This window comes from Gymnodraco acuticeps, unplaced genomic scaffold, assembly GCF_902827175.1.
Source record: "Gymnodraco acuticeps unplaced genomic scaffold, fGymAcu1.1, whole genome shotgun sequence".
NCBI lineage: Eukaryota > Metazoa > Chordata > Actinopteri > Perciformes > Bathydraconidae > Gymnodraco > Gymnodraco acuticeps.
Window position 1 is genome coordinate 6,466,200 of NW_022990042.1, and position 12,828 is coordinate 6,479,027.

Consider the following 12,828-nt stretch of genomic DNA (forward strand, 5'->3'; position numbering starts at 1 on the left):
CCCCACTTCCTTGGGTAAAGGGTTCTTTGTGCTGATCGCTCATGGTGCATCCAGCGGAAATATGGCTTGGCCGCTGATGTTTTTATCCTTGTATAAAAATCACAGATGAATGTATGCCATTGGAATCATCAAACACTTCCAAATCGGTACGGGACACACAAGATGGATGCAGTGTAACAATTGTGGCTAGAAAAATGCGCAGAAAGGGGTCTTCTTTTTTCTTATTAAATAAAGGGTTATGCCTTTAAGATGGCATTGCTAGAGACACTAGCTGGATTGTGCATTAGCTATTGGCCACTGAGGTACAGTAAACCCAGTATCAGGTACTGTAAAACCTACAGGGTCATGTCTTAGATCGTCTACTCGGCATGCTATAAAACAAGGTTCACAATAGGTATACATTGGATTGCTATCAGTCTCTACATAATCAGTGCGTGCTACTTGTGTGTTTATTTGTGCCTCCCCCATCCCTTCTAGTCCGCCACAGTAAGTGTCCAATCAGCTTCTTGATGTGACTCTCTCTTCTGGCGCTAATCTGCTCTCATCAGGTAATGAGTGCTCACTGATTCACCTTAGCTGGAGCTGCAAATCAAGCTCACCTCCTTATCATTTGATCTGATTTTTCTTGCAAAAATCGTAACATTGGTTTCACTGATGAAGAAGATTAAAGGTTTAGTGCTACGATCTTCGGCTCTATCTATCAAACCTTCTTTCCCATTTTCTCTCCACTTTACTACACCACCATTGCTCAATTTCCCCTCCAATTTCCCCACAAATACTAGTCTCCATCTCCTTATTGTCCCTGTATTCAGTCATCTTCTCCATCTTTTACACTTTGCCATCTCCTCTAATCTGGTGTGTGCGCATGTATTGGAGTGTTGTGTGTGTGTGTGTGTGTGTGTGTGTGTGTGTGTGTGTGTGTGTGTGTGTGTGTGTGTGTGGTGTGTGTGGTGTGTGTGTGTGTGTGTGTGTGGTGTGTGTGTTGTGTGTGTGTGTGTGTGTGGTGTGTGTGTGTGTGTGTGTGTGTGTGTGTTGTGTGTGTGTGTGTGATGTGTGTGTGTGTGTGTGTGTGTGTGTGTGTGTGTGTGTGTGTGTGTGTGTGTGTGTGTGTGTGTGTGTGTGTGTGTGTGTGTGTGTGTGTGTGTGTGTGTGTGTGTGTGTCACAGTGCACTGAGGTCGTGGCAGGAGCGAGACTTCTGTCGGAGGATCTTGCTGCCCCGGTGGCGGCTCATCTCCCGGTATCGCCCCCGATCCCGATCCCTGTCCCGACCGTATGAGCGCGGTACCAGCCCCGACAGGAAGCGCTTGGCCCTGCTGGTCAGGCTCTCTCTCCGGGCTGAACCGGGGTCTCCGTCGGTCCAGCCGGGGCCCACGCAGTCACCCCTCGCAGACCGAACGGCGGCCTCCAACAGCTCCGTGGTCCCGTGGTCCAGGGAGGCTGAGAGCTCCATGTAAAGGGAGTCAAACATGTTGGCGCTGGATTGGGCCTCTGGGAAAAGAGAGAAAGGAAGGTTTATGGTTTAAAGGTAATCTATTATGCAAAATCCACTTGTTCATGTCTTTTATACATAAACATGTGTCCCCTCTGTGTAAAGAGATTCTGAAAGGATCAGGAAAAAATATTCGCTCCCTTTTTGTCCTGATCCATTTTTATAAAAACCTGTCTGAAAATGAGCTGATCAGATTTTGGCCACTTTATGATGTCATAACGATTTTTTGGCTCGTATAACCATTAGCCAATCAGCAAGCAAGGTAACCCCCCCCCCCCCCCCCCCCTTATCACCTGAATCTCCTCCTAGAGCACCATTGTACGGAGCCCTGGAGGGTTCATAGAGAGAAAAATAAATAAAACGTGGCCACGTTTTACTTTCTCGTGCGCACGCTTTAGTAACTCGTAAAGCGTGGCCTCGTTTTATTTAAATTGAGGGATTCCTGTCCTTGACTCACAGTATCTGCTGCCCACAGCTGTTTTATCGAAGGAAAACCTCCTTCACTTTATGAAATCTCAGCGGCACCAGTGGCCTGTACTACGAAGCAGGATTGGCTATTTACACTATTCATTCATGAAGTATGATGCTGCGCTGTCAGCACGCATCTCCATGTTTGTGATTGTGTGGTCAAATGTTGCTAACCCCGTCCCTTTCACCTGAGCGCGCTCTCAGCCGGACAGAGAAACCCTGGTTGATTTACTGAGTTGATAACCAGCTTATCGACATCGCGTTTGTTAGGGTCAGTTAAGCCGGGTAAATCGAACATATCCTGGTCCAGGGTCTGTTGAACTGGCTTCGTCGTACAGGGCACTGGAGGCAGTAAAGTGTAACTCAGCAGAATCTGAGAAGAGCAGCACCAGCTGCAAAGAGCTGTGCCTTTTACTGTTTACTTCACTGCGTTTCCCTTCATTAGAACCGCTGAATAGAGATCGAGGCTGCTACGTTTAACCACACACACCTATACACACATCGAACTACCAGAGTATTCCCCCTCGCTTTATGAAGGAGATGTCCTGTCACCGGGGCGCATGATGTGTGTGTGTGTGCTCAGCTCCGCTCTGTGTGCATGTTCGTGTGTATCCGACACCACCGGCATTTGTTTTCAAATTACCACGAACAGTACTTTAAACAAATCTGGTTCCCCATAGTTAAGTGTATTCCCAAGTGAAAGAAATGTGTTTAATCTTAATCTCGATGTGCTATAGTCCTGCCGGAGTGCACCGGAACGAACGATACTATCATAAACAAATGCCCCCCCCCCCCACACACACACACACACACACACAAAACGAGGCCATGCTTTATTAACTCGTGCGCACGCTTTAGTAACTCGTGCGCACGCTTTATTAACTCGTGCGCACGCTTTAGTAACTCGTGCGCACGCTTTAGTAACGTGCGCACGCTTTAGTAACTCGTGCGCACGCTTTAGTAACTCGTGCGCACGCTTTAGTAACTCGTGCGCACGCTTTAGTAACTCGTGCGCACGAGTTACTAAAGCGTGCCCACGAGAAAGTAAAACGTGGCCACGTTTTATTTATTTTTCTCTCTATGAACCCTCCAGGGCTCCGTACCATTGTGTTCTTTGTAACCAAATATCTCTCAGAGGGGCGTGGGGAGGGGCTCCTTATTTTCATCTAAGTAACAGACAGAGAATCAGCACTTTGGAAACAGGGCTGAAACAGAGGGGATTATGGGATGCTCCAATGATCTGTTTGGTGTTTGGAGCCAAACACTTCAGAGACATGTTTTGTATATATCTGAGACCTATAACATATTGATGAAAAACAGTATAATAGGGGACCTTTAAACATTTGAGGTTTCACGCACTGGCAGCAGCAAATGGCAAATGAAGGCAGAAGTTTGAAATGTAAGGACATTTGAACATCAAACCAGTTCAACATCCACGACCCAGCTGCTGTGTAATGTGCATCACCACAGGATAATCGCTCTGTATCGACACGACAGCCCACTGCTGTTGGGAGACTCTAGAGTCCAATGTGTCAATTTGTTGCTACCAATGGACCAAATTGTTACAAATGAAGTCAATCTACAGCATCTTCTCTGTGAGTAAATGACAGTCCTTGTTGTTTAGTATGCTTAGGAAATCTTGCCTGAGAGCCATGAGACTAAGAGAACAATGAAATTAGTTTTTCAGGATTGTAATTTATTATAAGAAATTCTGATAAATGTATTGCTGGGTGGTTGATATAACAAATAAGGTATGCTTAAAAGTGCATTCTTGACTTTGGAAATATATAAAAAACATACAAAACAATCCCAGTTTAAGGACATTTTCCTGTGATTGAAACCACAGCACACTTTCCCCTATCGGATGGAGTTTGCTCAGCTGTCATGGAGATAATGTGTTTACATTTCACTGGGCAACCTCCGCTCACTGATAAGGAGTGTGTGATTAGTTGAAAGCAAATAAAAAGGGTTGGGATTGTGCGATAAGTGGTAAGGATAAAATAATTAAAGTTACTGAGCTTGCATGGGACTAGGGAGGCGTGTGGCGCAGTGGATAGAGCCTTGGTGTTGGGACAAGGGGAGCACAGGTTCAAACCCCACTGCAGTCAGCATGTCGTTGTGTCCCTGAGACACTTCACCCTAAATTGCTCCTGTGGGGATTGTCCACAGTATTGAGTATGTAAGTCGCTTTGGATAAAAGCGTCTAACAAGTAACATGTAATCAGCATGTCTCCATAACAATGTTTTGGGGCTAGCTTGAGAGCTAAAATACAGTATGTCATGGAAAGTAATCCAATTTCAATGGTATGGAATATCATTCAAATGTCATCATTCATAAAAGTTGTGGTATAATATGTCATAGCACTGCTGTATATTGTTATTTGTTAAAGCACATTCTGAAATGTTTGGTGTGTTTAATTCATATCTATGATCAATTCCCAAATAGGACAATTCTCAGGTTGTAGTATATAGTATGTCAACATATCTGAAAAAACTTCAAAGTATTGTATGTCAAAAATAAACATAATAGTAGACTGTGTTAAAACAAATCCTTCTTCAGTTTGTCGGAAATATCAGAAAAAATACCAAAGTATGTTAAAAATATATCAGAACAAAATCATAGTATGTGATGTTGAAAGAATTGTCATAGTATAGTATGTCGAAAATAACAGAAAAGATGTCAGTGTAATGTCGAAAAACGTAATAGTAAACGATGTTTAAATCCGACTGTTGTGTGTCGAAAATATCAGAAAAAAACAACATGATAAAATGTGTTGAATTTTTTTTGAAATAAGTCATAGTACAGTATAGTATGTTGAAAAAAATAGAAGGTATCACAAAAAACACAATAGTATGGTACAGTATGACAAAAAAAACGTCATTGTGTGGTATGTTGGAAAAAAGGCAAGTCTAATAAAATATTAGAAAAGATATAGCATGTCAAAAATATCAGATAAAAACGTTTGAGTTGTTTGTGCAAAACATCATAAATAACATCATAGTATGGTACGTCGAAAAAACATACTTTTATATTATATTAAAACAAATCCTATTGTAGACGGTCCAGAATATCATAAATTAAAATATCACCAAAACATTATAGAAAAGTGTGTTCACAGAATGGTATATGATAACACAAATCTCGTTGTATTTGCTGTATTTGTCGCAGCATAAACAAATGTTTTACTTTTGATCTCAATGTGACTCAGCTAGATAAGCCCAGGAGAATAAAGGTGTTGTTTGCATGGCTCTATATCTCAGCTACAGCTCCTGTCTGTCTCTGGTCAAACAGGCAGGATGATAAGGAGCGCTGACAGAAACAGACCCTTCTGCTACAAATGGGCTCCAGCACCAGCTCAAATAGCTTTTCCCACTATGCTCCGGCTTGGATTGATTGCGTCTGCTCTTTCAGTGCCAGCATCTGAGCGCTGTCGAGACGATTTGTGCAGAAAATGGCTTTTAAGGTTTATTTTCTGACTCCATAATGACTGTATACAACTCACACCACATGAACGCGTAAAGACTGCAAAGTGTGGCTGCCAGCTACAAGTTGAACTGTTGTCAAATGATTTTCACAAAATGTTTCTTTACTTTAGGGCCTTTTGCTTATTGGGTACTTTTCATCATGTGAGCCATTTCTCATATGTCATACTGTTATTGCACATTCCTCTATGTTTTTCACAATTCTGTTCAATGCTACCTGTTATATAACTGCACCGCTCTGCCACTTTAAATTCTGATATACTGCACATATTGCTTTACTTTCAGAGTAAATAGTCATTTTCATAATGTACTTAATTTTCGTATATTTATATTCCGTTTATTTTATATGTCTTAAATGCTGTAATAGTTTTGAAAAAAGCCTTTCAAATTGTCCTTTATAGTATGTTCCCTTTTTTCTACAGCCTCTGCGACGTAGCAACACCACTACTTAACACCCATGCTTCTATTGGCTAGTGCTCCAACACATTGTACGTGATAGGCTAACGGGCGGGACATCTCTAAGCAGTTTACCAATCACAACAGAGCCGGCCAGTTAACCAATCAGAGCAGACTGGGCTCTGGTTTCAGACAGAGGGTGAAAAGAGGTGCTGCAGCACAGGCAGTATGAGAACAATAAAGAGCTTTCTGAACATTAAAGCATGGAGACACGTCACCGTAGAGGAACTAAATACACATGTGAACCTGAAATAAGCTTAATATGTCCCCTTTAAGTTTGTTTATGTATGCACTATATGCTCCGAATCAAATTCCTGTATTTGTAACCCTTTTTGGCAATAAACCGGCTTCTGATTCTTATTTTATTCGTCAAGGCAGTTCACAAGCTGTTCCTGATGATATCCTGTGAATATCGAGTAACCAGTGGTGTAAAGTAACAAAGTACATTTACTCTTACACTTAATTTTGAGATACTTTACTTGAGTATTTCCATTTTATGCTACCTTGTACTTCTACTCCACTACAATTCAGAGGTAAATCGTTTACTTTTTCTCCACTACATTTATTAAGTACCTTTAGTTACTTTACAGACTTGGATTAATGATGAAAAATATAATCAAGTGTTAAATCAGACTTTAGTTCCACCTGGAGTAAATCCACCAGCTACCCTGCAGTATACAAAGTCATTCAAACTAGCTGCACCTTTACCAGCTTTGAGAACACTTTCATGATCAATCATTATAAAACATATCATATATTCTGAAATGGGCCAATCTGCACAACGAATACTTTTACTTTTGTTATACTAAGTATATTTTTGATGCTAATATGGGTGTGCTTTTACGAGTAACATTTGAATGCAGGACTTTAACTTGTAACTTGTTCCTACACTAGTACAAGATCTTAGTACTTCTTACACCTTTTTAAGTAACTAACTTTAGTAACTAACGAACTATTTAATCTGTGAGTAATATTTCATTTGCACAGCAGATGTCCACTCATAGCAGTGTCCCCTAATATTGGGTGAGGTAAGAGGGAGAGGGAAAGAGACAAGTCCTAAACCAGGTCAACAGGGCTTATCCTAATACCTACGGCAGCCGATCAAATTGAACTCAATCTTTAAAAGAGTATTTGGGAAATGAAATTGGAGTGCAGAGGAGGTGAAACAAGGTGAAGAAAAATAAAGGACATAGTGAAATGTGGAGAACAAGAGGAGACAAGGAGAGGAGGATATTCGAAGAGAAGAGCAGAGGGAACTAGAAGATGAAGAAAAGTAGAAAGCTTTAAAAGATAGGAGAAGAGAGAGTCTAGGATAATTAGAGGACACAAGGGAAGATGAGGTCGAAAGAAGAAGGGAGAAGGACATTAGATAAAGGAAATTAGAGAAAAGACGAACCCAGAACATTTGATGAAACTAGGAGTGAAGGGAAACGGAGGGAACAAGAAAAGAAAGCAGGAAGAAAGAGTAGAGAAAACAAGGATGGCGAGGAAAGGAAATGAGAGAAATGAAACAAGGGAGTTAACAAGAGGATAAGTATTATATAAAATATATAGATAGAAGTAAAGAGTAAAGAGAAGAAAGGAGAGGAGAGGAAACAAGGAAAGGAAACATAAAAGGAAAATAAAAAGTAATGAGGACATTTGAGGAGGAAAAACAGAGGAGTGAGGTGGTAAACAAGGACAGGAAACGAGGAAAGGAGACAAGGTAACAACAGCAATAGAGAGAGAAGAGGAATAGAAAGGAGATTAAACAAGGAGAAGAAAATAAAGCGAAAACAAGGAAAAGAAACAGAAAGGACAAGAAAGAAGAGGAGAGGAAACAAGGGAAGATGAGGCGGAAAGAGGAGGAAAGAAGAGAGACGATGAGAGGAGATTCAAAAAATGAGATGAAAAGAGAAGTAACAAGCAAAGGGAACAAAGACGGTAGACAAGGAAACAATAGTAGAATAAAGAGGATACAGTGAGTGAAGGGCAAACCAAAAGAGGAAAGAAGGAAAGGAGAGAAGGAGAGAGGAAAAAACAACAGGGGAGTTGAGAATAGAGAACACAAGCAAAGGCAACGAGGAGACAAGAGGGAGATAAATTAGGATAAACAAGGCAAGGAAAAAAGGTAGGGAGACAAGGAAACAAGAAAGCAAAGGAAGCACAGGCCCTTCCATTGTGCAGACTTTGAGAAAGGAAACAAGTTAGGGAGGACGAGTCAGACAGAGGGTAAGCTAGAGAGGCGTCACTGAGACGGACGGAGGACAGCTTAAGAGGCGACAGGCAAGATGGCAGGCGCAATGAGCAGGAGGAGAGGAAGGGGACAGAAAGAATGCTGACTAAGCAGACGGAGCCAGAGTGCATATTAATCAAAGCCCTGAGGAGCAGGGCCACACCACGGCCATATTGAGCAAATGATAAACATGCTCCAAGTGTGACAGTGTGTGGAAGCGGGCGAGAGATACGAGGATAAAAGTGTCACTGAACATGCCTAAATAGACTTTATGACAGCAGCACTGTTGGGGCCCCGGGTGTTTCTAAGGAGGATCTTCAGACTCACAAATCAGAAAGAATACATGGTATTCATCCAACAAATTGAACTAGTCACTAAATCATGAGTGTTTACTTGTATTTTGGAGTGTGGATGACATTTTTAAGAGAAACTGATAAATGATCCATGGACAAAGCTTATCTTTTGACATATTTAATAAAGTAATAAAGAAAGTCAGTTGAAATTGATCTCAAATGCAGGAACAGAGCAACTTCATCCTCAGAGGATAGAGAAGTTCTGCACCCAGAACACAGCTTACAGTCACACTACTAGGGAATAGCCAACTGGTCCCACCCTTAAATTCCCTTATGGCATTATCAATCCCACCATTAAACCCCCCCAGTCCTTAACCATTTGCAAATCCACCTTTTGCCCTTCCTTAAATGTAAATCCTAAACATATGTCTCTGTTAAACACATATAGGATTACAAATACTATTTAAATGTGTGAAAGACAATCAGAGTATAAGACATAATATATATATGTTATTTAAAGGTGGGGTAGGTCATTTTGGAGAAATCAGCTCGAGTGCGCTAGAATTTGAAAATACACAGCCGGAAAAAATCTGCCACTTCCTTACAGAGCCCCTCCTCCAACACACACGAACGCGCACATGACCAATGAGGGCACGAGATAAGTTTGTGCACAGATGGAAGGCTGACAGGCAGGTAGGCCATCCAGTTATTTTAGCCGGGCCGGCTAAGATGATTGGTCGTGCTTTTGTACAGCACTACGGCTACGGCTTCCAGAGATGACATTTTTTAATGGATTTTTTGTCAAAGCACTTCAGATATTCATTGCTATCGGGATGTTAAGAGCATTCCATGGAATATAACAAAAAGTGTATCTCGAGCCGGTTTCTCAAGCGTACCTACCCCACCTTTAAATTATTATATAAACATTTGACACGACATGGAGGAAGATAAAAGTGTGCTAATAAAGAAACGCATGACAAACTGGTGAGAGAAATCAGAGGGTTGTTTTTATTTGATTTCATCATCTCAGCGGTTTGATTATTTCTTAATTATTGGCATGATGTTTGACAGTTTTCCGATATTCTACTCACTGTAAGCGTTGACTAAGCTGCTGTTAAGGAGAGCCCCTGTGATTGCCCCCCGTATAGTGTGTGCAACACAGAGCATATGCTCTTATCAGATTGTTACAGTGGTCACCTTGTCCGGTGTGTTTGTCCCCCGCTCCACATCATTTACAAAATTCCTTTGCTCTGTTTTCTGTGCTGGAATTACACGAGATAAAACATGTTGTTACTTTTTTTTTAAGGTTTCCAGATGAATGAGCGTTGACAGCCCTAGAGAGAATCCTTAAAGGTCTGTCCTGAGAGAATATCCCTGTCATGCGCCTCAGGAACAGAGACAACACATTTCCATATCGCTGCTCCTGGGGTTTTTTTCTTCTCTTTTTTTAAAGGAGGGAGAATATGCTGAGTGTAGGCATGTCTCATTATTCATCCCTCGCCTCCCTGCCTCCCTCCTCCTTCCACGCGTGTCATTAAGAATACACCAAAGCCGTGACCGAATGTGAGTCGACAGCGATGTGCAGGCAACGATGAGCCCACATTTTCACACTCGCTGCCTCGGTTTAACTTGCACAAGAAAGCAAAGCAAACAGGATTTGACCCCAGACTGTGGTTTCTGCACTTCCAGACAATAAACACAGACACTCACATACTTTTATCATCTTCTGTCCTTGTGAGAACCTTCCACTGAATTGCTTTCAGTCTCATCTCTCACCCTCCTATGCATGAAGTTAACCCCAAACACATGAACCTACGTGTCCTTGATATAGTTCGATTACAGCAGAACACATAGGGGGTTTCAAAACAGCTTTGTTAGCATAAACAACCCTAATTTACAATAGTTAAGGTCTTCAACAGGGGGACTACATTATATGTTATAGGTTTAAAAGTTGTTGTTTATATCTTTCTTTATATAAATGAAAATGTCTGAAAAAACACATTAAATGTTATTCACAAAGATACATCGGCCTGTTTGCAATGATGATGGTGTAACTGTCACCCATGAATCCTGGTGCAATTACATGAGCTATAACCTGTGCTAAATCACTCTGCGCTACCTATCCATAAGGGCAAACTATTAGCTATTGTTACATATTACTGTTTTAAAAGATAAGTATTGTATGCACCATACAAATTATGTTTATACATTGCCCCTCTACACAGGACTGTAGACCCAGTTTAATATTAGGGTTAGGGACTTGTATACATACAGTGGGGCAAACAAGTATTTAGTCAGCCACCAATTGTGCAAGTTCTCCCACTTAAAAAGATGAGAGGCCTGTAATTTTCATCCTAGGTACACTTCAACTATGAGAGACAGAATGGGGGGAAAGAATCCAGGAAATCACATTGTAGGATTTTTAATGAATTAATTGGTAAACTCCTCGGTAAAATAAGTATTTGGTCACCTACAAACTCCACTATGGCCAAGACCAAAGAGCTGTCAAGGGACACCAGAAACAAAATTGTAGACCTGGGCTGGGAAGACTGAATCTGCAATAGGTAAGCAGCTTGGTGTGAAGAAATCAACTGGGAGCAATTATTAGAAAATGGAAGACATACAAGACCACTGATAATCTCCCTCGATCTGGGGCTCCACGCAAGATCTCACCCCGTGGGGTCAAAATGATCACAAGAACGGTGAGCAAAAATCCCAGAACCACACGGGGGGACCTAGTCAATGACCTGCAGAGAGCTGGGACCAAAGTAACAAAGGCTACCATCAATAACACACTACGCCGCCAGGGACTCAAATCCTGCAGTGCCAGACGTGTCCCCCTGCTTAAGCCAGTACATGTCCAGGCCCGTCTGAAGTTTGCTAGAGAGCATTTAGATGATCCAGAAGAGGATTGGGAGAATGTCATATGGTCAGATGAAACCAAAATAGAACTTTTTGGTAAAAACTCAACTAGACGTGTTTGTAGGAGAAAGAAAGCTGAGTTGCATCCAAAGAACACCATACCTACTGTGAAACATGGGGGTGGAAACATCATGCTTTGGGGCTGTTTTTCTGCAAAGGGACCAGGACGACTGATCCGTGTAAAGGAAAGAATGATTGGGGCCATGTATCGTGAGATTTTGAGTGACAACCTCCTTCCATCAGCAAGGGCATTGAAGATGAAACGTGGCTGGGTCTTTTAGCATGACAATGATCCCAAACACACCGCCCGGGCAACGAAGGAGTGGCTTCGTAAGAAGCATTTCAAGGTCCTGGAGTGGCCTAGCCAGTCACCAGATCTCAACCCCATAGAAAATCTTTGGAGGGAGTTGAAAGTCTGTGTTGCCCAGCGACAGCCCCAAAACATCACTGCTCTAGAGGAGATCTGCATGGAGGAATGGGCCAAAATACCAGCAACAGTGTGTGAAAACCTTGTGAAGACTTACAGAAAACGTTTGACCTCTGTCTTTGCCAACAAAGGGTATATAACAAAGTATTGAGATGAACTTTTGTTATTGACCAAATACTTGTTTTCCACCATCATTTGCAAATAAATTCTTTAAAAATCAGACAATGTGATTTCCTGGATTCTTTCCCCCCATTCTGTCTCTCATAGTTGAGGTATACCTAGGATGAAAATGACAGGCCTCTCTCATCTTTTTAAGTGGGAGAACTTGCACAATTGGTGGCTGACTAAATAATTTTTTGCCCCACTGTATGTAGTAGGGGGTTTCTGCTCCATTTCTCTACTTGGTGTGAATAACCTTGAAGACCCTCAGTTATGGATAGGCAATATATCGTTGTTATATCAATAGCTGTCAAAAGTCAAGTCAAAGTCAAAGTCAGCTTTATTGTCAAGAATTCTACATCCAGAAATATCAAAATATCGTTTCTCGCAGTCCTACAGTGTGACACATATACATCAAACAAAAAAACAAAAAGAGCCTAGATAAACTTGGTATACATTAAACAAAATAAAGTGCCTAGATAACCGGGGTATACAGTTTAAAATGTTCATAATATAATATAGTTAAAGTGTTCAAAGTACAGTTTCAGTGTAGCGGAGATGGGCAGAAAAATGACTGGTGCTGGATGAGGGAGGTTGGGTGTGTGTGTGTGTGTGTGTGTGTGTGTGTGTGTGTGTGTGTGTGTGTGTGTGTGTGTGTGTGTGTGTGTGTGTGTGTGTGTGTGTGTGTGTGTGTGTGTGTGTGTGTGCGTGTGTGTGTGTGTGTGTGTGTGTGTGTGTGTGTGTGTGGTGTGTGTGTGTGTGTGTGTGTGTGGGTGGTTAGAGTCCAGGACCATTTGGGGCAGGGGAGAAAGGTTGGAGAGAGAAAAGCGGAAGGCGGAGCAGGTTGGACCAAAATGCAGGACAAGGAAAAACACATTTTATTTCAAGAATCCGGGGCAAGGCAAGATGATGCAA

General features: G+C 41.7%; 1 protein-coding gene across 1 annotated transcript in view; it reads right to left on the reverse strand.

Moving 5' to 3' along the window:
* Positions 1-1,061: 1,061 nt before the first annotated feature.
* Positions 1,062-12,828, reverse strand: part of rem2 (RAS (RAD and GEM)-like GTP binding 2) — a 45,023-nt gene continuing 33,256 nt past the window's right edge. The window contains exon 5 of the mRNA XM_034215424.1: positions 1,062-1,489. Within this exon, the coding sequence (XP_034071315.1) occupies positions 1,161-1,489 (329 nt within the window). The 3' untranslated portion in view covers positions 1,062-1,160. The remainder of the gene's footprint in view (positions 1,490-12,828) is intronic.